Source organism: Dendropsophus ebraccatus, chromosome 10, assembly GCF_027789765.1.
Source record: "Dendropsophus ebraccatus isolate aDenEbr1 chromosome 10, aDenEbr1.pat, whole genome shotgun sequence".
Classification (NCBI taxonomy): domain Eukaryota; kingdom Metazoa; phylum Chordata; class Amphibia; order Anura; family Hylidae; genus Dendropsophus; species Dendropsophus ebraccatus.
In genome coordinates, this window is record NC_091463.1 from 33,547,696 (window position 1) to 33,574,958 (window position 27,263).

The following is a 27,263-nucleotide window of genomic DNA, read 5'->3' on the forward strand; positions in this document are numbered from 1 at the left end:
GATGGGACATCCGGCAGGCGTGATGACGTCACATCATCACGCCTGCCGGAGAGGTCACGTCCCAGCGTCCCATAGGCTGCTGGTATGAAGTGCCGGCAGCCTATGGGAGTGAATGTAGGAGCAGGATGCTGACACTTCCTGCTCCTACATTATGCTCACTTTAATGTTCCGCCCGCTCACTGGTGTTTGGCACAGGCACCCATGATTCTCAGACCAACAAGACAAATGACAAAGGCCATCTTATTGTTTTTCTGTATATAATAACAACGGCTGAACTAAACCAGCAGACGCTGGGTGAGACCTGCTGGTTTTCTGTACGGCTTAACCAGTACAAACCTTTTCAGTTTGCAGATTTGCCACAGGCATGGAAAGTCCAAATGTGCCAGATATCCCCTTTAAGTTAGTTGAACACCTGCTTTATGTGTATGGTCACCTTAAAGGGTTTATCCAGGATTAGCAAAAAAACAGCTTCTTTCTTGCAAAAACATCACCACCCCTGCCTTTAGGTTGTGTGTGGTATTAGAATTCAGCTCCATTCACTTTAATGCAACTGAGTTACAAACCCACACCCAAACTGAGGAAAGAGTGCTGGTCTTCCTGCAAGAGAGAACCCCTGATAACACCTTTTAAAGGGCTTATCCAAGATTAGAAAACATGTAGATAATAACACTGAGAATCAGTGCCACTCTTCTCAGTTTGTGTGTGGTGTTGAAGCTCAGGTTTTTTTTTTTTTTTTAACGTAAATGTAACAAGGCTCAAGTGCCCAATGTTCTGTTAAATGGCCCAGCGATGGCGAGAAACGTCAGGATGGCCCCTGCAGGCTTCTCCACTCCGAAACCTGTTGCCCTTGTTAACTGCATGCCAGGATTCCACTAGGTTGGGTCATTGAGATCAGCTGCAGTCTCCTCTCCTGATCTGTCCCATCAGTACTCACAGTTGTTTTTCACTTCACATGCAAGCAAGGGGGATTGTGGGAAAGTGTCTTCACAGTTCCGTAAACCAGGGAACAATCAGATGCATAGAGAAGAAAACTGGCACAGTGATGTAAGCTTCTTTACTAAAAACATATTTGATCTCCTTTGCACACATGCATGTGGCACACATCTGATTTTACCTTATTTGCCTTTTGACCCCCCCCCCCCCCCCTCCGCACCGTATGTAAATCAGCCTTATGTAGGCATCGGGCCTTCCTCCGAAGCGAAGCAGTCATGCCTTCTCTGGGCGTAATTTGGAGTGGAGGAGCCTGCAGCGTCACAAAGGGGCCGTCCTGTCATTTCTCCTGAGTGCTGACCTCATCGCTTGCCTGTTTTACAGATGTGTTTTCGCGGCAGGCATGAGTGCACATGGTGTATTAGTGAGTCTATATCTCTCAAATGATACATTTTAAGAAATGCTTGTACATTTGAAATATGTTTCAATTAACATAATGCAGCAGTATATACCTAATGTTCTTCACGACACCACCCCTTTAAGGATCTAAACCTGAATAGTCTGAAGGAAAGAAGATTTAAAGGGAAATCAGCAGATTTGTACATGCGACACTGCTGATATGTAACTGTAGCGGCAGAGCTGCTGATTCCAAGGCCGGTCTGTTTTTCCCTCAGTGTTTTTGAAACATTAGAGCAGAAGCCAATATGTAAATTAGTACGTCAGTCAGAATAAGCTACTCTGCCGCTACAGGTACAGGCACCCCCCAAATGTAAGACCCCGCCACCAGGGTTATGTCCGGTTATGCTGGTTTGTGATGACAACTACTGTACAGTATATAATAAAAGTTCTTTATTTTATTTTTTTGTGAATTCTTAATGAAAAAATAAGACATCCCCTGAAAAAAAGACACAGTTCATCTTTGGGAGCAAAAATTAAAATAAGACACTGTCTTATTTTCGTGGAAACACAGTACTTTACTAAAAGAGTAGTAGATGCTTGGAACAGATGTGGTCGGTAAATCTACAATAGCTGAATATAAACCTGCCTGTGATAAATATATATTTACCATATTTTCCGGCATATAAGACAACTTTTTAACCCTAATAAATCTTCATAGAAGTCGGGGGTCGTCTTATACGCTAGGTACGGTTGCCCCATACGGTGGGGGGGTGCTCACAAATGGCCGCCACTATAAAAAAATAAACATTTAATTCACCTGGGGCCCGTTCCCAGCATCGGCGCGCCTCCCGTACTGTTCCTGGCACAGGCAGTGTGACTTACACTACCGGAGACTGAGATCGCCAACCCTCTCCTGGGCAGCAGAGTGTCTCATCGGAGAGGCTCGGAGACGCTTGGCTGCTGGGAGAGCTTCGGGACAATGAGAGAGGCGCCGGAAGTTCCCGAAGCTCTCCCGTCAGCTGAGCGTCTCCGAGCCTCTCCAATGAGACACTCTGCCGCCCGGGAGAGGGTCAGCGATCTCCGTCACCGGCGCAGGTAGTGTATGTCACACTGCCTGTGCCGGGAACTGTACGGGAGGCGTGCCCATGCTGGGAACGGGCCCCAGGTGAGTTAAAGGTGATTTTTTTTTTTTTTTTTTTTTTTTTTTTTTTTTTTTTAGCTGCAGTTAACCCAGGGGTTAACATTTTCCGGCATATAAGGCATACCCCTGACAATCTGCTTAAAAGTCAGGGGTCGTCTTATACTCCCAGTTGCCTTATACGCCGGAAATTACGGTATCTATTCTTAGATTTAAAAAAAAGAGTTATAATATAAGAGCAGACTAGATGGACCCGGGGGGGGGGGGGGGCTTTTTCTGCCGAAAATCTTCTATATTTCTATGTACTTACATAATGGTGATGAGTATCCTGTAGCCTTTTTCTTACTCTGATGATCTCCACATCTGCCAGAGGGTCTTTATGATCTGGATATATGTGCCAGTTCTGAGCAGCATATAGTCAGTGTGTGTATGTATAATACAGTATATACTTCTACACAATGGCTGGATCTGATTATATCTTTTGTGCTTTTTGTGTTTCTGGACCTGCACAGTGTCAGATATTGCAGGAAATGTGCAGAATGAGAAGAAAGTTATTGAATGTAACCAAGTTGAATAATACTCAATTGTTCTGAAGGTCAGCACGGTTAGCCTGTAGGTAGATTATTGCCTAGAGTCACAATGTAGAAATGCAGTGATAGGGAAGAGAATATAGAAGCTGCAGTACTGAGAAGAGAAACGTCTCCAGTCGTGAGACATTTCTAGGAGAGACCAGCAGAAATAAATTATTAGTAAAAGAGGAGGAGAGAGAATTAACCTTTAGTCAGACAGGAAGTGCAGCAGTCTGGATTATGGATACACCGAACCCAGGTGAGCAGAGACTTCTTAAATATCATATCTATAAAATAAGATGAAGTGACGGGTAGAAGTAAAGCCGCAGCAATGTCTGACAGTAACCTGGTGTACGAGGCAAAGCCAGACATTACAGTGGACGGCCTCTTACCGTCACTTTTATTGCCTCCACCAAGTTTGCAGCATACTCCGATCATCAGAATATAAAATCTACACTACTGCTACTGTCTAGTATACGGATCCCTCCTGATTCTTGTAATAGATCGTTTAACACTGCCGATGCAAGGAATTGTCCTAGATGCTCTATTAACGGGCATTGCTGGAGCTCAGGGTTCAGGCTCTAATGGAGAGTGTGCTGCATTGTAATCTGTGCCGAGAGGGATCACATGACCTGCTCCATGCCAAGTTTCTTGAAGCTTTTATGTTATATAGCATTCATGTGCTCCTGGTGAGAAGGTCAGGTGGTTATTAGGAAGCCTTAAAGGAGAAGTACCATGAAATGAAAAATCAGAAGGGGGTACAGGAATTAATAAAGTAAACGTACACATCCACGTGCCTCTGTAGCGCCACTACCGGGTCCCGCTGACAGACTCTGGATGTAATTTTCGACTTAAATGTGGGTACGTCACATACCTGGCTCGTCCAGCTGAGCAGTTGCCCACTCAGCCAAAAGAGCTGCAGAAGGCTTGTGGCTGTCACCTGGATCTGGGAGCTTAATCAGTATAAAAACTGAAGGTTATACATAAGGGCCTGTTCACATCAGGTTTGCATCCTGCACTCAGCATTAACACCATGTACGTACTAATGTGTCCAGGCCAATGCTTTTTCATTTTAATGGTATACATCAGTATCCTGCAAAAAAAAAAAAAAAAAAAAAAAAAAAAAAAAAAAAAAAAAAAAAAGGGAAATAGCCTGCAGCCAGCAAAACCATTGTTTAAAGTGTAAATGTCATAAAATGTTAGTTTTTTTTAGAAATCAATAGTACATGCAATTTTTAGGAAACTCTGTAATAGATTTTATTTGGCAAAAAAGCCTCTTTCTGTACTCAATAGGCTGTTTCCCAGCCCCCCTCCCCCCCCTTCTGTACATTATCAGACAAAGCTGTCTTCATTACAGAGGAGCAAAGTGAAGATGGGTTTGCTGAGTCAATTATAACCTCTGGAGGGGAGGGGCCAGGAGGATGAGTAAGCAGGGAGAGCAGAGAAGCAGCTGTACAGTTTAGAGACTGGGCACATACAATGGTTGATTCAAAGGTCAGAAAGGTCAGTGCTTATCTGGGAGCTTGGTGAGAGAAGATTGCAGGATGTTGTGCTGTGCAGGGCTGACTTTTCTCCTCTCCATGCTCACTCATTCCCCTCGGCCCCTCCCCCCTCCATAGAGCATAATGAACACAGAAATCCTGCTTCTTCTGAAGTGTGTGTAGGGGGGGAGGTAGGAAAAACATCTTCTTGAAGGAGAAGGAAACTCCTTTGCTTAAACAAAACCTATTACAGAGTTTCTTAAAATTGCTTATACTATATTGATACTTATTAATGTCTGAAAAATGACATTTACTTGACCATTGCGCTTTAAGGAAAGCTATAATAGCCTGTTTGTGATGGATGGTACTGCATGGCATTGATCACTGGAGTCCACTAAACATGTGTTGGGACACTTCAGTGTCATGACCGCCCACCCTGCAGCCAGGAGTGTCTCCTATTGTCATTGTAGTATGCTGGTGGGATAGCCACTGCAGTAACATTGTCCCCTTTCTTTCTTTAAAGCGTCACTGTCATTTGAAATGACTTGTGACATGTCATTAGATTCGCTGTTCCCCATCCCTCATTACCTCCCTGTCTTCTGTAGTTCTTCTTTAGGGTGCCTTCACACCTTCCGGATCCACAGCGGATATCACTTCTGCGGATTCGAAGCGAGAACCGCTGCGGATCCGGTATCAATTCACCCCTATGATAGCACATATTCGCAGCGGAATTGACATCCCGCTGTGAATATGTGCTTTAACTCCCTGGTGCCCGCAGCCCTGCCGTCGCATCCCCGGCACATCCCCCCCATCCCGGCCGCATTCCGTGGCTGCAGTGAGGCTGCCGGCTCCGGTCCCGCTCAGATCAGCTGAGCGGGACCGGAGCCAGGAGCCTCACTGCAGCCGTGCCGCCGAGCAGGTAATGTATGCTCGCGGCGGGCCGGAGATGGGCTGATGGGGGAATGTGGCCGGGATGGGGGGGATGTGCCGCCGCCGGGGATGGGGAATGCGACGGCGGGGCTGCGAATATGTGCTATCATAGGGGTGAATTAATGCCGGATCCGCAGCAGTTCTCGCTTCGATTCCGCAGAAGTGAGATCCGCTGTGGATCCGGTAGGTGTGAAGGCACCCTTAGACCACTTCAGTCTTATATAAACCCATAAGCCCTTTGACACTATAGTAATTTACTGTGACACCATTTACTGTGCTTCCAGGTTTTACTGCATACAATGGGAATGGCTTACATGGCCCAAGCAATGTGATGGACTTTTTGGAGGTGCCCGGAGTGGGGACGTATGAAGACTTCAACACTATTGACTGGGTGCGGGAGAAATCCAGAGACCGGGACCGGCACAGAGAGGTAAAATACAAACACACCTAAATAAATGTGTAAAAATTATACATTGTTGTATAAATGTAAAATAATAAATGTAAAAGCGAAACCACCAAATTTAGTCTGCTATATTAGCAGATGCCTGTAGGTGTGTGTGTATGTGCGCTGGGCCAGTGGATATGTCACAAGGCACTGGTAGTTCTATCTCATTGTCTTGTGCCTAGATTCCTTTTTGCAGCTCTGATAACACTTTGACCTATATCTCAGATGACTTCTTATAAATGTTTTGGAATCTTTATAGCTGTATACACCTTATCCAAAAAGAGTGCCCATCAGAGTGAAGGGGTTGTCTGCTTTGCATAATCCCCTTTTATTGGAAGGGTCTCACAGCAACCTTTTGTAGCCTGTTGCTTCATTCAGCTTTAGGCCATGTTCAAACATGGCATAACAGCGGCCGTTCTGGGACATGGCCATGTCACAGAACAGCCGCTGTCTGAGATGTACTGCCGGATTAACATCTCTTCTTTTTAGGGCCAGTTCACACAGAGTAAAATTGGCGGAATCGCCTGCTTCAGTGTTACACTGTTTCTCTATAGGATGGCTTGCACGCCTTCACTATTTGCGGCTGTCCACTCTAAGAATTGACATGTCAATTCTTTGAGTGAAGAGCGTAGCTGCGCAAGCTTTCCCATAGAGAAACAGAGAATTTGCTGGTTTTACTGGTGTCTGCATTTCAATTAGCTATAGTAGATAATGTAGATAATGTAAAGTAAGTCCAGGGCCGCACTTTACATTGTCCGCACAGTCTGTTTCATGCGGCGACTGTTCAATGAATAGCGGCTGCACATAATAGACATGTGATTTTTCTGTGCGGCCGCATGGAATCCCGGCTGGAGTGTATTCCATAGAGGTTAAAGGAGAAGTCCGGCCAAAATTAATTTTTGATATGTTGTTACTTATGAAAAGTTATACAAATTTCTAATGTACATTAATTATGGGAAATGCACATATAGAGCTATTTCCCTTAATTTAGTAGATCAGGAAGTGTTAGAAATATCTCTGAAGAAGTGACGTCACGACCCAGGGTGTAATTCCTATGGAGTGTCCAGCAGGGGGCGCTCTCTATATAGAAGTCTATGGGACTTTATTGTTTCTATGGGTTTCTATGTAATGTAATGTAATGTAATGTAGTGTACAGTGCTTTATTGAATGAATACATCTATGGAATACTTTGGGGAGCAAGTGTCCTTGCTCCCCAAAGTATTGCATAAATGTATTCATTCAATACATTCAATACACAGTAAGCCCGCCGATCCGCCGCATTTCCGCCGCATTCCCGCCGATCCGCCACACGCTGATCCGCCGCATTCCCGCCGATCCGGACCATATACATTGAACTACAGCTCCCATCATCTGCTTCTAGTATGAACAGGTGATGGGAGCTGTAGTTGGGTAATGGATATGACATGCCGCCGGGCGCAGGGGGGAGCCGCTCAGTACACAGGAGCGCTCCCCCCTCCTCCTCCTCCTTCCGTGATAACTTCCGCCTATACCAATGCTGAGTCCCTGCCTGGAGAGCGGCGGCCAGGCAGGGACTCAGCATTGGTATAGGCGGAAGTTATCACGGAAGGAGGAGGAGGAGGGGGGAGCGCTCCTGTGTACTGAGCGGCTCCCCCCTGCGCCCGGCGGCATGTCATATCCATTACCCAGCTACAGCTCCCATCACCTGTTCATACTAGAAGCAGATGATGGGAGCTGTAGTTCAATGTATATGGTCTGGATCGGCGGGAATGCGGCGGATCAGCGTGTGGCGGATCGGCGGGAATGCGGCGGAAATTCGGCGGAAATGCGGCGGATCGGCGGGCTTACTGTGTATTGAATGTATTGAATGAATACATTTATGCAATACTTTGGGGAGCAAGGACACTTGCTCCCCAAAGTATTCCATAGATGTGTACAGTGCTTTATTGAATGAATACTACATTACATTACATTACATTACATAGAAACCCATAGAAACAATAAAGTCCCATAGACTTCTATATAGAGAGCGCCCCCTGCTGGACACTCCATAGGAATTACACCCTGGGTCGTGACGTCACTTCTTCAGAGATATTTCTAACACTTCCTGATCTACTAAATTAAGGGAAATAGCAGTATATGTGCATTTCCCATAATTAATGTACATTAGAAATTTGTATAACTTTTCATAAGTAACAACATATCAAAAATTAATTTTGGCCGGACTTCTCCTTTAATGCGATCGATTGCTGTGATTAAACAACGGCCATTTTTTTAAATCAAAAAATACATTGTGTGAACGTGGCCTCAAGGGTATTTTCACACAATCAATTTTTCATGGCAATTCTTCTTGTTCTGTGTCCTATTGATTTGAAAGGGAATCTGTGTCCAGTTCTCATACAGTACCACTACCTGAGATTCAGACTTGCTGAACTGTAAGGCTTAAGAGAAAGTGCAGTGATCAGACTCTACCCCCTCTGTCTCTGCAAAGCCAAAGGCATCATGGGAAGTGTAGGCAGCATTTGAAGAGCCACCTCGGAGGGGTACGAGGAATAAGTTAGTGGATGATCCATAACTGGAACATCGGTGTCCTGGATGAGCGGATACTGTTATAGGTACAAAGGGGGAGTTTGGAGTGCATCAGGCTCATATGCATGTCAGGTGTGCAAATACTGAGGGCAAGCAGAATTTCCATTATATATTTTTGGCCTTTATATTTGTGGTATAGTTATACTGTAACTTCCTAAACGTGTAATGTCAGTGACCTCTTTTTTTCAGATTCTTAGTAAAAGTAAAGAGTCGGCGTGGGCTCTCCTGCACAGCGTCAGCGATGCCTTTTCTGGATGGTTGTTGATGCTGCTGATCGGCCTGTCTGCAGGTAACAGACATGAACTATAATGAAACCTTAAAGTGTCACTGTCATTAATTTTTTTTTTTGCAGAAATCAATAGTCCAGGTGATTTTAAGAAACTTTGTAATTAGGTTTATTAGCCAAAAAATACATTTTTATCATGAAAAAGCAGTTTGAAGCTCTCCCCCCTGTCTTCATTGTTCTCCTATAGAGAGAGCTAAATAAAAGACCAAAACAGGACAACAAAGAGTTCATCTACAAATCCATCGCCCTTTATCTCCTCTGACAGTCACCACTGACCTCTCTGAGCTCTGATTACAGCTGTCACCCAGCTCAGTGCCTGTAATCCTCTGTTATCTGCTTTCTGCTGTCTAACTCCCTCCTCCCCCCTTCCCTCTATATAGAAGAGACTGGGTACGTCTGATGCAACAAGTCACAATTTCCTGATTTTTTTTTTTTGCAGTGGATGGAAAAGAGGAGGGAGGGGGGGACCTGGGAAAAGGCTTTTTAAATGCAGATAATGGCAGATTTGGCTAATAAACCCAATTACAAAGTTTCTTAAAATCACCTGGACGACAGAAAATACGACAGTGACTCTTTAATGCCACAAAAAAACTGGATAGAATACTTGTGTCAGATGGAGTGGTGGGCATTGCAAAGGGGGATGTTATGGATTCTCAGGGATTGGCCTGGGCCCCTTAGTTCTAGTAAAGGGAAATCTTAACACTCCAGCATACAAGACAAGTGTATGCTCCCAACTTCATGTTAATGCATATAAATTAAAGAATTGCTTGTCCTAAAAGCTCATGCAGGAGTCCAAGGTTTTTCCAAGCTCCTGAACTGTTGAAGTCTATAATGCCTCTTCGCTCCCTCTCCCATCCTTGCCTGAATGACAGTCACCTAGAAGCCAAACCCTGACTGAACAGAGGTGGTTGGGGGAGTGAGGAGATATTTAAAGGACAACTCCGGCGTTTTTCTTCCTCCTCCATCTCCTTCCTATGTAAAGAATGGGAGAGAAAAGGCTACTGGTGCGCATGTGCACTGGCAGGCTTTTAATTGGCTGGAATGCATCACATGGCTTCCAGCTTGCTCAGCTCTGATTGTCTAAGCAAGGGGAAAGCCTTGTGATGCGTTACAGCCAATAAAAAGGCTGCCGGTGCAGATGCGCACCAGTAGCCTTTTCTCTCCAATTTATGCCAGAGGAACCCGGAAGTGCAGAAGAACCGGACATCTACCGCTGGAGTTGTCCTTTAATGTCTCAGGAAAGTCTCTAACACTGCACCAGAGAATAAAAGCATGTATCTATGTTCTGGAAGTACAGACAAATACATGAAAGGTACCATATGTCTCCTTGACCTAACAGCTATCTAACAGTGTCAGCTGTTTGAACCGTGAATGGTAGTAGACAGATTCTCTTTAAACACAGACAGATCCTGTTGAGCCAATGATCTTCACAATACATTGGGTCATTTGAAAGCAGGGGTTAACATTGCGGTATCTTTTGTTTTGTAGGCTCCTTAGCTGGTCTTATTGACATATCCTCTCACTGGATGACAGATCTGAAAGATGGCATATGTTTGGAGTGGTTCTGGTTTAACCATGAGCAATGCTGCTGGACATCCATTAATGAGACCTATGAAGACAGGAATAACTGCCCAGAGTGGAGGAACTGGTCTCAGCTCATTATTGGCCAGTCGGAGGTAAGGCATCACACACTCTATTACTATAGTAATATAGTAGTCTCTAGTCCAAGAATTGTATGTTAAAGGGGTTATCCAAGATTAGAAAATGGGGGGAAAAACATTGTTTGGGCAAGCAACTTTTATTAGTTTTTTTTCTTTTTCTTTTGAAAACTGACACTGCAATTTTGAGCCAAAAACAGAAGTGGATCCAGCACAAAGTAGTAGAAGTCCTTCCTTTTATATTCCCCATTACTTTTGAATCCACCTTTTAGGACTCTTTTATACTGAGTGATAAACGCGCAAATCGAGCTGATAATTACTCCATGTAATGCTGGGTTTACACGTATCGATAATTCACCCGATCGTACGATTAACGATTTCGAAGTAACAATTTTTTTTTAATAAGGATCAACGTTTAGACAGAACGATATATTGTACGGAAAAATCGTTTTGCGATCGCTTAAGCCTATCTCGCACATAGGTTAAATCTGTGAGCGACTATTTACTCGGAACGATCTGCGAATTTTTTGCGAACGACCAACGATAATTTGAGAACATGTTCAAAGATCAAAATTAACGATTTCTCGCTCGTCGCTTGATCGTTCGCTGCATTTACACGTACGATTATCATTCGAATTCGATTGTTATCGCGCAAATTTGCACGATAATCATTCCGTGTAAACGAAGCATAATAGACAACTATTAACAGATGACAACGTTCACCGGCTGCTGCTGTAGTTTCAGAGCGGGTCTCTGAACTGACAAGGCTGCTCAACCAATCACTGGCCACTGGAGCTGTCATTTCCCATGGACGTCTTCATCTCCACTCATTTGCACATGTAGCGCGCAGATTAGCGGGCGGCCATATCTCTGCAGTGGGACCTACAGGATAGGAAAAGTATCAGGGGCCATATCCAGAGGTAGGGTGGGTTTGGGGGTAGTCCAGGGGTGACGGGTTCCCTTTAAAAGAAAACGTGTCACAAATTGTGAACTGTGGCTTGTGTTCCTGTTGAAAACAATGGGGCATGCATTTAATCCCAAAAAGTGTTGTGTAAACTTGGCCTTAACCTTGTAACATCCACACAAAAATTGGAAAAACCCTGCCGAATTCACAAAAAAACTGGTGAAAAAACAGATGCTTTTGTCTGCATCTTTTTTGACCCGTTCTTCCATGGACTTCATGCTCCTCCTTTGGATCCGTTTTTTTTATAATTGACATGCTGCCCATGGCATGTCAAGGGTTAAGCTGCGGGGAACGGACTCCGCCTCTTTCCGGACAGTTACAGCAGATCCTGCTGATTGTAAGGCCTCTGCACTCATCCCCCCCCCCCCCCCCCCCGGCAATCAATCAGTTCGGGCAAAACTATAATGGCCTTGGCTTTTCAGCCTGAACAGGACAGGCAAAGCTGTTAAGGGGTTACAGGGGTTTTCTGTTGCATAAAAGAAATAAATCATTAGTATATTTTTTGTGTTTAGAGATGTTTCTATTTGTAAGCCTAGTTATAAAGGTGGGTTTGGGTGTATCTTTTTGTCTGCCATGTATATTTGGCTCATAGCTTTCTCTGTTTGCAGGGAGCCTTTCCCTACATGTTGGATTACTTCATGTATGTTCTGTGGGCCCTTCTTTTCTCTCTCCTTGCCGTCTTGTTGGTTCGCAACTTTGCGCCATATGCCTGTGGCTCTGGTATCCCTGAGGTAAGAACTTATCTCATTCATTATGTGAGAGGATTAAGGATTACCTTTTTTTTTTTTTTTTTTTTAACATGATCGGTGTGTGTATATATACACACATAAAATTGGTAAGACCTAGCGCTTATGTATATGTATATAAATTTTTTTTCCTTTAGATATTAATTGTCCCAGCAATAAAAAGTTTTAATTGGTCAGGGGTCTGTGTATTCAGGCCCCTACTCATTGTTACATAAGTGTGGGACTGAGCGTTTCTCTCTATGGCTGGCTATGGGAGACAGGTTCTATAGATTGATGTGTCTCTGTAACATGTCAAAAGATTTTTTTAAATGATATCCTTGAGTCCTTTACAGGCTATGTACACTGGATTTCAATGTATTATTCGGCCAAGTCTGTGTAAGGGCCCCTTTAAACAGGCCAAAAAAATGCGTAACAGTGTAACGAGAAATCGGAGCACACACATAGAACACTCTAGACTCCTGAATGCACAGACCTTAGTCTAGAAGCAGGCTGTAAACTGCATATCACAGGATCTGGACATGAATGAAGATTGCAGACAAGTTGAACATATGTAACAATTGTCTGTCTGTGTCAAAGGAGACCGAAACTTTAAAGAGAACCTGTCGGGCCTCCCAAATTAGTACTACGACCTGAACGATCAGGACAACTTTTCCATACTGTTTTCCTGAGATCTGGCTGAGGCCCTGACTATATTGTCCAATCTCTAACCCTCTCGTCATGATTGGAATATAGTCACTGCCATGGTGAAAAAAATGGAACTTTCTCCACTCTGTAAGTGAAGCCAGATTGAAGAGCACTTCGGGACAGCCGTGTTGTAAAGAGCTGTTCTCCTGACCCATCAGGTCCTGAGGCTCCTTCATCTTAATTCCGTCCACCACTACTTTACAGGGGAGACTATTATGGAATCTATATAGAACTTCTGTCAGTCGTGTCTACCGGAAGTTCAATAGGCTTCATTATAATTCCATCTACTACTACTTTTTGACACTTATAATTTAGATATAAGTTGTGTAAGCCCAGTTTCACGTCATGCATACATAGCTGTGCTTACAATGCTTGTAGACGTTACTTGATGGGTGTTAATAAAAGAAGCGTGTCCATCTGTATAATGCATCTACATAATAGTGTACAGATTGTGTCATGGAACATAGTTATTCCTCCGTTATGATATCTGTTCTTCCTTTAAAGATTAAAACCATACTGAGTGGCTTTATTATTCGTGGATATCTGGGAAAGTGGACGCTGATGATCAAAACTATGACACTGGTCCTGGCTGTTTCTTCTGGCCTTAGCTTGGGAAAAGAAGGACCCTTGATTCACGTGGCATGCTGTTGTGGTAACATTTTGTGCCACCTTTTTACCAAGTATCGTAAAAATGAAGCCAAGAGAAGAGAGGTAAGAAGATGAGTTATTAGGAGCAGAAAGTCTTTCCCCCTCCTTTTCCTATGTTTACACTTTCCTGCTTTCTAGGCCCATGGTTCTACGAACCAATTATAGCTTACTAGTGACTTTTTTGGTGTATTTGTCGGCATATACTCTTATTTTGTGGAGATCCAAAGAGCAGAAAGTCAAAAAGTTTCCAGTGCAGCTAGAGATGGTTTAGATCTCTTTTTGAGAAGTTGCTGTTGAAGTGAAACCCTGCCTTCTGGATATTCTTCCCCTAATGTTTATAAGGATTATTGTGGTTTTGTAATAAACTTCCTTCTTACAAGGGATTAATTAATACCAGGAAACGGCAGTGGGGAATCGTTCCCTGTCCTCTTACTAAGGGAGTGTTCTGCAGGGACCGCCCGTGTAGTAATTCTGGTCTGTGACGGAAATGCTACAGATAGTGTAAGATGGTCCGGAGTATGGCACCCACCATACACTGTGAGCGGCCAGACTCTGTACAGTAACCACTGTGACTGTGGTTACTGTATATTTTTGTCTGCTAACATTTCCCCCCCCCATGGATTTCTGTATTGATGTGTTTTTAATACGACTCTAATTTGGAGATATTGGCTGAAACGCAGTATTTCTAAAAACACAGTAAAGCTAAGAGCCGAACCCTCAGACAATAGACACCCGTGTAAGCGCCTGCAGCACAATGCTCAGTCCATTACTGAGGGTCCGCCTGAGCCGCTGTGTGTGTAGGTGGAAGCAGAAAAGACTGGAATATGGAGGACAAGGGATTAGAGGTGATGTAAAGGTAGTTTTGTAGCTCTATATTTAGCTTCTATTGGATGAAACCCTCTGTTCTCCTGGGGATAGTAAACCTACTGTAGAGAGTTAGGACCACTCTGTACATGTTCATGGTGGTGACCCTGTGTTCTTATATATTAGGTGCTGTCTGCAGCAGCTGCTGCTGGAGTGTCTGTGGCTTTTGGTGCCCCCATTGGAGGAGTTCTTTTCAGCCTGGAGGAGGTAACAATACATTTATTCTTTTCTCTTTATCAGAGTGTGTCTCCTCTTGTTTATTCTGTCATTAATAAAGTCATTTGGCTTTCCACATGTTGAAAGACAGCTATCAGCCAACATCGTTCATGTTAGCTGATCGTTGTCTTCTATTAGACAAGACTAATATCGGCTGTAACGGCCGACAATCGTTTCGTGTTATAGGGTCTTAAGGATTCTGTCTTGGTTTTGCAACAAAAAGCCAATAAAGGGAATGCACTTAGCTCTCCCCTCCCCCAGCTCATTCTATCTATAATTCAGCATCTGAACACCTAAATCCTGACTGGTCGAAACGTATTACATGCCCTTACAACATGTCAAAAGTTTTGTTATGAGTGATAATATGGAACAATCATTTCTCAAGCCTGACCCCTTTGCTGTCTGTTTCTTGCAGGTTAGTTATTACTTCCCACTGAAGACTCTATGGAGGTCGTTCTTTGCTGCTTTAGTTGCAGCTTTTACATTACGCTCCATTAACCCTTTTGGGAATAGCCGCTTAGTCCTCTTTTATGTTGAGTTTCACACTCCGTGGCATCTTCTCGAGCTCATCCCCTTCATTCTCCTGGGAATATTTGGAGGCTTATGGGGCGCTCTCTTCATTCGAGGGAATATTGCTTGGTGCCGTAGAAGAAAGACCACTAAGCTGGGCCGCTATCCTGTGGCAGAGGTTCTCATTGTCACTGCCATCACTGCCGTCATAGCCTTTCCTAATGAGTACACGCGAACAAGCTCTAGTGAACTGATATCGGAGCTCTTCAATGACTGTGGATTGCTGGATTCATCCAAACTTTGTGACTACAATAACGATTTCAACAGCACAAACGTGGGCAACCTGCCAGATCGCTCAGCCCGTAGTGGTGTCTACACCGCATTGTGGCAGCTGTCCTTAGCTTTGATCTTTAAAGCTGTTATCACCATCTTCACATTTGGCATGAAGGTGAGATAGCGGATGGCGCTTATTGCCTCCATTTCTTGTTAGTCTGTGGATGATATATAAACGCATTTGTGTTTTTGTTCTACTTTACAAAATGATCTCCTCTCAATGTGCCAAAACCTATAGCACTAAAAAGTACTTAGCAAATCACTAGCTATGTTCGGTAGTTTATAAAGTTTTACAGGGAACAATACAGGTTGGAGGCAGATTTCTAGAGAAAAACTGTACTAAGGTAACCGGGCATCCATTTCTTCCATTTCACCAAGTAGTAGAAAAGTAGAATTTGGGCTCATTGTTGAGTATTGGTCTAACCCTGACATTGGTAGAGCAGAAATTGCCGGAAGTCTGATGCCTCAAGTGACATCACTACAATACCATGATGCATGGGGAGCAGTCCTGTGCCATATGAGAAAATGGGGATAGAACAATGCTGTATACTGAAAAATACATACACATTGAAATAAGAGTTTGCAAACAGCTCCATCGGGTAATACTGGTTAAAGAAAATCCTGTCACCCCCCGCTAGAGCCCCGGATACTTACCCTATCTTGCTAAGTCCTGTTCCTGGAGCTGGTCCCGGAACGGAGATATCCCCGTCTGAAGCCCGGCGTGTGCGCTACAGAGATGAGTCCGACGCTTATAGAGAATGAATGGAGCAGTCATTCTCTATGAGCGTCGAACTCACCTCAGCAGCGCGCGCATCGGGCTTCAGATGGGGATATCTCTGTCCCGGGACCGGCTCCAGGAACGGGACTTGGCTAGATGGGGTAAGTATCCGGGGCTCTAGTGGGGGGTCGGGCGGCCTTCACCCCGGCACGGGGGAGTGACAGGTCCCCTTTAATGTATTCTTCAATCCATGCAGAATAGGCATGCTTGTTATGGATCAGAAAGATATGATACAGGTGATGGGTTCTGTGTGGATGGAGGTCACTACCTGAGTATACATTATATACTGCTCAGTACGTTGAAGCTTATCATGCTGTATTTGTATGTAGGTACCTTCTGGACTGTTCATACCAAGCATGGCTGTGGGTGCAATAATGGGAAGACTCATGGGAGTGTGTATGGAACAGCTGGCATTCTATCACCATGACTGGCCTATCTTCAAGGGATGGTGTAGCCAGGGGGCAGACTGCATTACCCCAGGCCTTTATGCTATGGTAGGAGCAGCTGCTTGTCTAGGTAAGTGGAATACCCGTTCCAGACCTCCAGTCTGGGGCTCTTGGGCTGTTTCAAAACTCGAGATCCTAGCATGCCCTAACAGTTGCCATTTGTAGACCCCCTGTACTGCATGTTAGCGCGGAGGGACTGGTCATTGTGTAAATACTTTGCTTCAGGGCTGAATGGTAATCTCTGAATGCATCACACACAACAATAATATATAATCCTAAGAGATCTGAAGCTATGAACACTGTATAATTTTTTTGATGTTAGTTCTTCTGCTTCCTAAATGAATAATTAAATGGGTTGTCCATGTTTATAACATTGATTGCCTGTCCACTCCCGCTGGTCGACAGGATATCTGGTGTCGGCACCCTGCCAGTTCAGACATTATCCGGTGGATGGGTCATCAGTGTTATAGAGTATGTGTAATCCCTTTACCTAGCTGGCTGTTCTGCAGCTTCTAACATATAGGCAGGAGCAGTGATTTATTGGCTATCTCTGCTGAATAAGAAAGGGTTAAAACTAGGAGCAGGTTGTAAACTGCATACTGGGGTGTCTGAAATAATTAGAGAAATTGAGGTTTCAACCTGAAGCTTAGTGCATTTCATCCCATAATATTTATCCCAAATCCTGTGGATTGTGGGTGGTCAGACTGCTGGGACCGCTAATCTCAACAAGGGGTACCCAAGTCATTTGCTGCGAGTCACACATGCACACTGCCACGCCATTCATTGTCTGTGGGAGCTTTTTGAGATACCCAAGTGCTGTACTTCACAATCTCCAGCAGCTTCTATAGACAGAATAAGTCAGTGAAGCACAAACACAACTGGGTTCCTCCTCTTGACATAAGTGTTATTGGCCAGAATACCCCTATAAAGGTGATCTGTCATCACTTAGGGTCCATTTACACAGAAAGATTATCTGACATATTATCTGCCAAAAATATGAAGCCAAAGCAAGAAACAGACTATAAACAAAGATCAGGTCATAAAGGAAAGCCTTAGATTTCTCCTCTTTTCAAATACATTGGCTTTGGCTTCAAATCTTTGGCAGATAATCTATCAGATAATCTTACTGTGTAAATGGACCCTTAAGGTCGAATGATCCTTGAGTCATTTGGTCAGTCTCCGACTTCCGCTTTTCACCCCACTGCCTTTGATTTATAGATCTCTCCCTGTTTGGGTATAAGGACAGATCCGTCAATCCAAGGCTGGTGGGGTGGGAAGAAGCCACTGGGGACCTCCCTGATGGCTCTTGTTTGAGGCAGCATGAATGTGATGGCAGGTTCCCCTTTAAGCAGAGGGTAGCTGGATTATGTGCTGTAAACAGTCGGTGCAGGAAGTCTGTAAATTACAGCCTCAGCCAGTACCTGCAGAGCAATGATTGTCAGTGCAACACTATGTACATCCAGTTACATCTAATGTAGTTCTAGTTTGCATTTGGTGCCAGAATACAGTTCCGATTGCTTGGCTCTCTGTTTTCAAATGCGTACAGTGGAATCTTATGAGGGAGAGGGAGCGTTCCACATCTCTGCCTCATTAATTTTATTTTTTTACACATGTTCTAGTTTACCTGATTCTTTGTAATAAAAATATATCAATCTTTAAATCGTGTCAATTACTTTTATACCTCTAGGTGGAGCCACTCGCATGACAGTCTCTCTTGTGGTCATCATGTTTGAGTTAACCGGTGGATTGGAGTACATTGTGCCTCTAATGGCTGCGGCCATGACCAGCAAGTGGGTGGCAGATGCTTTGGGAAGGGAAAGTATCTACGATGCCCATATCCGCTTGAATGGTTACCCTTTTCTGGAGGCCAAAGAGGAGTTTAGCCATAAAACCCTTGCAATGGACGTAATGCGACCACGACGTAATGACCCATCACTGACCATCCTCACTCAAGATAGTATGACTGTGGCTGACATTGAGGCGGCAATTACGGAAACAACATATAGTGGCTTCCCTGTTGTGGTTTCACGAGAGTCTCAGAGGCTTATGGGTTTCGTCCTGAGGCGGGACCTTATCATCTCCATTGGTAAGAAGATTTTTTGTAGAAAGTCCCTTTCAGTTCTGGGGCACGAGATTGCGGGAGGCAATGTGCCATCATTTTTAGGTTGTGGGAAACTAGAGGCAGCATGAAACTGAGCCAGGGTGCCTGTTACAATGATGATTATATTATAACCCAATGAGGCTCTGAATCATGGGAGCGGTATCGGCTCTTTCCTCTGCACCCGCACAACCTTGATAGATCTCTTCTATATGTGGATAGGAAGAGATCTGTCAGTCACGGTTACCAGAGCAAGAGGAAACTGCCAGGACTGGCCTTGATGTCTTGGAGCAGTGAACAGAAAGTACAACTTGTTGTCTATTGCCTTTTTTTATTTTTTTATTTTAATATTTTCCTCTGGGTTTCTTTCTTCAGATAGTGCCAGGAAGAAACAAGATGGCATAGTAAGCTCCTCCAGGATTTACTTCACGGAACATACTCCGCCGCAGCTGCCTACAGCACCACCTAGCTTAAAGCTCCGCAGTATTATGGACCTTAGTCCTTTCACAATCACAGACCAGACACCAATGGAGATTGTGGTTGATATTTTCCGTAAGCTTGGACTCCGCCAGTGCCTAGTAACACATAATGGGTGAGATATTGACAGTCATTTGCATTCATTGTAGATACCTGTTTTACCTGTTACTATGGAATCCTGGCCGGAGTGTATATACACTGTATACACTCATGCTGGTATTCCATGCGGCTGCACAGAAAACTGACATGTCTATTTTGCGTGCCCGCTGTTCATTGAATAGCGGCCACACGAAATAGAGTGAAGACGATGTAAAGTACTTTACACTGTTGTCTGTGGCTAATTGGAGTGCGGGCACACCCTAATGTTCCCGCATTCCAATTCAAAAGAAGTGGTAATACTGCAGTACCCGCCTGGTTGAACATCCCAGACAGCAGTTATTCTGTGATATGGCCATGTCAAAGAACGTCCGCTGTTTTGCCATGTGTGAACATGGCCTAAAGATAATGCTGTATGATTTATTACTGTGTGCACATATATAAGGTTTACTCTCTTAACACACAGATTTGTTGCTGGCTATACATACATAGTGTTTGAAGCAGGTCTACCTAGATCATTGAGAGTATGGGGTAGCGCTGTGTCACTGCATAGATAATCTTGAATAGCTCAATGACCATCCCTTTGGCAACTGTAATAGAATAATACACTAAATACCCCTGAAATACAGGAAACCATATACAACATTGGGAAAGTGTATACATTTAATATATACACTTGTACTAGTAGTGTACGTGTCTCAAGCGGGTGGGCTTATAGCGATAAGTGGCAAGTACGTGGCTCTGTATTATTAAAGGCTCTGTACTGGGTAGAATCCGTGAGGCACATATTGCCCCCACTTATCCATGGTTCTACTGCTGCAGTGGGACAATGCCACCCTGATGCATTTCTGAACATCTCTACTGGTGAATATGTTTGGTCCATTTCTAAGCATATACTTTGCAGAACTCTGTGATAACAATAATGTTTATTTAGATAGCGCCCACATACTCCATAGCAACTTATGGTTCTAAGGGTACAAATGATGACTAGAGATGAGGGGAACTGGAGCACAATTGTGTTTGTCCAAACCCGAACGCTCAGCATTTAATTACTGGTGGATGAAGAAGTTGGAGGTAGCCCTAAGGCTGCCTGGAAAACATGGATACAACCCATGTTTTCCCAGGACTTCTAGGACTGCATCCAACTTCTTCATCCACCAGTAATGAAATGCTGAGCGTTCTGGTTTGGACAAACACAAACGTGCTCCAGGTTCGCTTATCTCTAATAAAGACTAATATCAGACAACACAAATTCAAGCAGGAAGAGTGAAGGCCCTTCTCGCAAGAGCTTACAATCTAAAAGCACCGGCAGCAGTGCTGGAATATAACAGATGTCAGAGATGTATTGGTAGTGAATGCAGCTCTGGGGTATAATTATATTATAACTATAGTATATTAACAAAGTTACTCAGCATTTTTATGTGTATTGTATAAAGTGTGCTGTAAGATGGTACTCATTACATCCATGGAGCTATCGTATTTTCTATATTCTTATGTGTCTTCCCTCTTCCCTTCCAGGAGATTATTGGGCATTATAACAAAGAAGGACGTTCTCAAGCACATAGCACAGATGGCCAATCAAGATCCAGACTCTATTCTCTTTAACTGAACACGTATTCATGTAAGCGTGGATCCTGGGAAGCCATACTCCTGTACTTTATGGTGTATTTTACACCTTCAGACTGTGAAGAGAGGTGTCTTGCTTCAAGCATTGGAGCTACCGGCACTTTATTTTGGACGTTTCACTAAAATGACAGCAAATTGCCTTCCGTGCAGGTCTCTGTGGATGCTGTCACCTGCCCTTGTCTGCATTGAGTCAGCCCCATGGGGCTTCGCTACAGCTCTTTGTGTGCCGTCTATTTAGTGGCTGCACCTAGCTGAAAACTAAGGAATAAAGGAGAGAAGGAGAACTTGGGCAGACAATGCACCTTCTGTTAGATTCTATATTTATTCATCTTTGTCTGTAAAGGTCAATTAATATCACTGTATGCAACAATGAAGGAGGACTTCATACAAGTATTCTGTGCCAAGAACTATGTGACGATGATACCACTTACCCAGCCTTACTCTACTGTCATACCTGCAGGTACAGCTGACTGTATTAATCTCCATCTATAACATGTAATGACTTCTACATGCACTACGTAAACTTCTGCCTCAGAGAATCTCGTCTTATCTCCGATTGCTTTCCATTGCAGTTTCATCACATGACGCTGTGTGTTTTCTAGCAGATTTCAATCTAACTTGTATTTTCTAATGAAATTAGGTCCCAAATTCTAGAATGAACCTATATTATCAACAGTACAGGAGGATAAGAAGTAGTAAAGGTTTCTTTCCTTGCTATCCACTTGATCAGCTGGCAATTTCCCATCAGCCAATACTGTCGATAAATAATTCTTTTGTAAGCCACACTAATAAAAGAAAAAAAAAAAATGATACTAAGTGTGTGTGTGATCATAGACTAATGGATTGTTACTGGAGATCTGCAGAATTTTCTGTTCACACCTAGTGTGTGTGTTGGCGTTTCCCCCTATGCGTTTTTCCACAGAAGTAAAAAAAAAGAAAAACACAATTTACAGAGGTGTTTTAGGTAAGTAGTAAAGATTTTTGGTAACCTTAGGTTGTGTTCACACACTGCAGTTTCCCTGTGGTACTGTTGCAATACTGCATCATTTCAGTAAAATTGCTGTATTGCCACAACAGTACTGCAATGAAACTGCACCGTGTGTGAATACAGCCTTACAAATTCTTCTTTGTGGAAGTTTGTAGGTTCTTACAATTTCAAGTTTCTCCAAGCCTCTTTATAAATCACTTATCACATATGGAATAATGTGTACAGTTTTTTGGCACCGGTATATAAGAAGGACACAGCTGAACTGGAGCGGGTGCAGAGGAGGGCAACAAAGGTCATTAAGGGAATGGGTGGGTTACAGGACAGGTTATCAAGCTTGGGGTTATTTACACTAGAAAAAAGACGTCTTAGGGGCGATCTGATCACAATGTACAAATATATGAATGGACAGTACTGAGATCTTTTTAGTGATATTTTTATTGTCATGGCCGATTCATTAAATAAGTTCAAGGGAGGCCTGGATGCCACGTTATGGGCATTAGATTTCCGGTGATACATTGATCCAGGAATTATTCTGATTGACATTGGAGTCTGGAAGAAATTTTCACCCTGTGGTGGGGAAACTGTCATCTGCCTCATAAGGGGATTTTGCTTTCCTGGATCAACACAGTAGGATTACTCTAGGTTGAACCTGATGACTCTTGTCTTCCTTCAACCTTATTAACTATGTTACTATGTAAGTTTTAACACAATGGGTAAAGGTACCTAAAGAGAAACGCTTAGGTTAAAAGAAGATAACCTGCTCATATGTTCCTCTAGCACATGGAGCAATGAGGATGAAGATAAGTTTCTTACCTTCCTTGGTGCAGTTTCTGTGGTATTAGGTGTTTAACCCTCATGCTTATTGGGCATTTTGGTGCACTGGGGGTGGGAATACTGCCAATAGTTCACCGATCAGTGCACTGGAGGTGGTAGTCCTGCCCCCAGTGCACCAGAACATCTAACTGGCATGAGGATTTAACTTCTAATAGCATGGAAATGTCACAGGATGAAGGTAAGAGACCTACCTTCATCCTCAGCAGTCCGTGCGCAATAAAGAGATAGCTGGGAAGATTCTTCTAACCCGCTAATAGTTTCCCTTCAAAGGAAATCTGACATCTAGAAAATAGCTTTGAAACTTCTAATGTAGTGGCACAGCGATTATGTCATAGAGACTGAATGAATGACAAGTGAAAAGATGCTTTTAATCCCCCTTGTGGAGAGTGAAATAGGTGTGACGGGGCAGTGAAGTGCCCCCCTGCTGCAACCTCTCTCCCTGCTGGGAGTCGCTGCCATTTCTGCTCCTCCAGTTTTTTAATACCTCCAAATACACCTTTAATACTTCTTTAATACTTCACTGGCACCAGCACCAAAGAGTTAAATGTGGCTCTGTTGACATCTGTAATACAGATTGAAGTCACAGCAGTTCTGGTCCCCAGTGGGCTTGCGATATAATTTTCCTTAGTCTTACACACCGATTCAGGCTCTGTGCACACGGCAGTAATATGGCTTATGTTCCTGGCTTATATGGCTTATGTTCCTGAGCAGTATATTTTGTGATTTTGTTCCTCAAATATTCCTTATCTTCCGTGATGGGATCTGGTCTCATCATTGCCATTATTATTACAGTCGTGTTCACAGAGCCTTGTATTATGTTGGTTTACTTAGTACCGTATGTTTTTGGAGAAGCTACAAACCTCTTAAAGGTGGGGCCCCTGTTTGTACTTGAATGCTGGACCCCAGCGCTACAAGACAACAATGCTCACTACAGCTCTTAGGTTTCCAGGTAGGGCTGAGCGATATGGCCAAAAAAAATAAAATCTTGATTTTTTATTTTATGTAGTTTGTAGTAGTAGATAAGGGGAGTAACAGTTTTGGGAATAGTAGTAGTAGTAGAGCAGTATTGGGGGTAGTAGTAACAGCAATGGTAGTGCTAGCAGTAGAGCAGTATTAAAAGCAGTATTGGGGGTAGTAGTAGAACAGTATGAGGGTGATATTAGTAGAGTAGTATCGGGGGTAGTAGTAGTAGAGTAGTCTTGCAGTACTGACTGCACTGACTAGCACCACTACTTACACCATGAAGCAGGCACCAGCTCCAAGTCTCCGGTGCCTTAGGGAGCCGCTCCCCGTCCGTGTAAGCATCTTGTCCGGTTGGGGTGGGCGGTGGCAGAGGTGCTCTGCTGGCAGCTGAGGTGCTCCGGGCGCGAACGGACCGCAGCGGTTCTCAGGGTGCGGGCAGCCGGACAGTCCTGCTCTACCTGCAGGAGGAGCAGCTTGCCCAGAGCACCACTGCTCCCCCTGCAGGTCGGAGCCCTTCTTCTTTTTTCTTCTTTCTTCTTTTTTTTAACTTGGAAATCGAATTTACGATTTTCAAACAAATTGAAATCGATTCTTAAAATCTAGGCGAATTCATTTGATTGCCCTTTCCAGGTATTAGGAAAGGTTGATGCCTCAGAAAGAAAGGAAAAATAGGAAAAAATAAGGTTGATGTCTCACCACAGTTAATGAAAGTGAATGTGGTCAGATTGTAACCTGCACATTTTGGCAACTTACAGGGGTACAATGCTACCACATTCACTTATTTGCTGTGATGCAGCGCAACATGGTGCACACAGTGCGTCCACAGTGTCTGTGTGGTCCTGGCCTAAATGTAAGAAGTAATCTATTATTTGATTTCTTTATATTTTGTTCTTTTACATCATTGCTTACATCATAACCTTGTGAGATAAAACAAGGAGGTGATGCTTTAGAGTTGGCATAGAGCTTATAAATGCATCCATTGTTATTACAGCGTACTGTATATTATCGGCAGTGGGTTTGCTGAGCTATTAATGGGTATAGGTTGCATAATAAGTGGCCACAATCACTGGCAGCAGTAATCAATGGCTGGAAGCCCCCGCTGAGACAGTGATTGCTGCCTGCAATGTATGCACAGGACGTGACAGCCGCACTATTGTAATCACAGCTTTTATGAAGACAATTGTAGAATACAGGGAGCTGAGATGAATACAATAGCCACACTGAAGATGTGCTCACATACAGTAAATGTAACAGTAATGTTATACCACCCGTGTTTTAAGGTGCTTTTACATGCAGGGCTACCAGCTATGGCTAGTGCTTGTGATCCTGACGTGCGGGTTTACACAGCGGCAAGTTCAGGTGCAACTGAAAATGTGTCAGTGCAGTAGCGTAAAGAATATTTAAAACGTTTCAGAGCTTCCAGCATCATAATGAATTCTGATGCCAGGAACTCAGAGGTCCAATCTGCAGAATACTATCCATGCATGTAATTGAACCCTTGGAATACTTTGCGCCTGTCCTAACTTATTGCTGCACCTAAACAGAAAGAGCTCTATTACAGAGGGCTTACATCGCCCTGTGCAAATGGTGGCTCACCAATCAGCGATGTAAGAGCAAATGTCAGACCATCTAATAGGAACCCTAAAGGTGTATTCTGGTAAAAATCTTAGAAATAAAATACAATATATATATATATATATATATATACACTCACCGGCCACTTTATTAGGTACACCATGCTAGTAACGGGTTGGACCCCCTTTTGCCTTCAGAACTGCCTCAATTCTTGGTGGCATAGATACAACAAGGTGCTGGAAGCTTCCTCAGAGATTTTGGTCCATATTGACATGATGGCATCACACAGTTGCCGCAGATTTGTCGGCTGCACATCCATGATGTGAATCTCCCGTTCCACCACATCCCAAAGATGCTCTATTGGATTGAGATCTGGTGACTGTGGAGGCCACTGGAGTACAGTGAACTCATTGTCATTTTTAAGAAACCAGTCTGAGATGATTCTAGCTTTATGACATGGCGCATTATCCTGCTGAAAGTAGCCATCAGATGTTGGGTACATTGTGGTCATAAAGGGATGGACATGGTCAGCAACAATACTCAGGTAGGCTGTGGCGTTGCAACGATGCTCAATTGGTACCAAGGGGCCCAAAGAGTGCCAAGAAAATATTCCCCACACCATGACACCACCACCACCAGCCTGAACCGTTGATACAAGGCAGGATGGATCCATGCTTTCATGTTGTTGACGCCAAATTCTGACCCTACCATCCGAATGTCGCAGCAGAAATCGAGACTCATCAGACCAGGCAACATTTTTCCAATCTTCTACTGTCCAATTTCGATGAGCTTGTGCAAATTGTAGCCTAGTCCCAGTAACATAGTCCCAGTAATGAAATCCCTAAAAGAGAAGGTTGCAATATGGACCAAATTGATCAGGTCTAAAGCTGATAGAATAATGCTAATAAAATCGGTAGTATTACCCAAATTACTATACCTTTTTAATTCCTCCCCAGTTTGGATTGATGGTTTCTTTTAAGAAGATGGAACAGTTATTGAATAGACTAATCTGGGGAAGGAAAAGAGTACGAATTCGCCTTAGAAACTTTTGTATCTCTCGGAATAATGGGGGATTTGGGGTACCAGACCTCAAATTGTAGGGAGAGAACGTCCCATTCCTACAGTGGGTGTTAAAGAGTGTAAAAGGAGATAGGACTGATATAATTGAGTGTTTGGAGTCAGGCCAGTTAGAGAATAAAGTATGGGACTGTTTCCCCACAGTCCGATTGTGGACTAAATGTTGGAGATCCTTGAAGAAGATATTTAGATTAACGGGGTCACTAAATAAAACTCTGTTGTGGGATAATCCTAATTTAGAAGAAGTTTATAAAATTAAAGATGTGCAAGAGCTAAGAAAGGGGGGTATAAAAAGAATACAAGATGCCTTCGTAGGTGGAAATCTCCGAACCTGGCCAGAGCTGCAAAGAGAATATAGCTTAAAAGGCACAAGTTGGCTTGAGTATGGGAGATTACAACACGCATATATGTCATCAAAAGAGAAGGGTCTATTCTTGGTGCAAGAATCTCCTGAAGTATTACATTTATTAGGAATGGAAAATAAGAAAAAGGGGCTATCAAGAATTTACTCTAAAATGAGAGATTATGTATATAAAGATATGCCAATAAAAAGCCGGAATAAATGGGAAAGTGAACTGGGGAAATTCTCGGAGGAAGAATGGCACAGAATTATGCAAAATATTAAGTTTGTCTCTGTAAATAGTAACCACCAAATGGTACAGTTCAATATTGTAAATAGACTGTATTATACCCCCTCTTTCTTAGCTAAAATAAAAAAGAGAGATTCCCCGAAATGTGTAAGATGTGAGGGAAGTCCGGGAGACTGGATGCACTTAATGTGGGATTGTCCAAAAATAAGAGAGTATTGGAGTGCAGTGATAGAGGAAATAGTAAAAGAAGTCAAATTTGAGGTACCCTTTACACCAGGTCTAGTGCTGTTAGGAGAGGATTCCCAAGTAAAAAAGAAGAAAGATAGAATACGATTAAATAAATTAC

The 27,263-nt window shown here is 43.4% G+C and overlaps 2 protein-coding genes across 3 annotated transcripts in view; one reads left to right on the forward strand and one right to left on the reverse strand.

Moving 5' to 3' along the window:
• RPS4X (ribosomal protein S4 X-linked) overlaps positions 1–18,364 on the reverse strand; it is a 490,857-nt gene extending 472,493 nt beyond the window's left edge. The window contains exon 1 of the mRNA XM_069986367.1: positions 18,361–18,364. Within this exon, the coding sequence (XP_069842468.1) occupies positions 18,361–18,362 (2 nt within the window). The 5' untranslated portion in view covers positions 18,363–18,364. The remainder of the gene's footprint in view (positions 1–18,360) is intronic.
• The window catches only part of LOC138802741 (H(+)/Cl(-) exchange transporter 5), a 31,548-nt gene extending 9,846 nt beyond the window's left edge, over positions 1–21,702 (forward strand). The window contains exons 1-12 of one of the 2 annotated variants that reach the window (XM_069986365.1): positions 3,178–3,295; positions 5,732–5,877; positions 8,650–8,749; positions 10,235–10,422; positions 11,977–12,099; positions 13,303–13,509; positions 14,437–14,517; positions 14,942–15,484; positions 16,477–16,663; positions 18,281–18,679; positions 19,067–19,283; positions 20,783–21,702. In XM_069986365.1, the coding sequence (XP_069842466.1) occupies positions 3,277–3,295; positions 5,732–5,877; positions 8,650–8,749; positions 10,235–10,422; positions 11,977–12,099; positions 13,303–13,509; positions 14,437–14,517; positions 14,942–15,484; positions 16,477–16,663; positions 18,281–18,679; positions 19,067–19,283; positions 20,783–20,873 (2,301 nt within the window). In that variant the 5' untranslated portion in view covers positions 3,178–3,276 and the 3' untranslated portion in view covers positions 20,874–21,702. Of the gene's footprint in view, positions 1–3,177; positions 3,296–5,731; positions 5,878–8,649; positions 8,750–10,234; positions 10,423–11,976; positions 12,100–13,302; positions 13,510–14,436; positions 14,518–14,941; positions 15,485–16,476; positions 16,664–18,280; positions 18,680–19,066; positions 19,284–20,782 lie in introns of those variants that run through there. The other variant, XM_069986364.1, reaches the window with a different exon arrangement.
• The last annotated feature ends 5,561 nt before the right edge of the window (positions 21,703–27,263 follow it).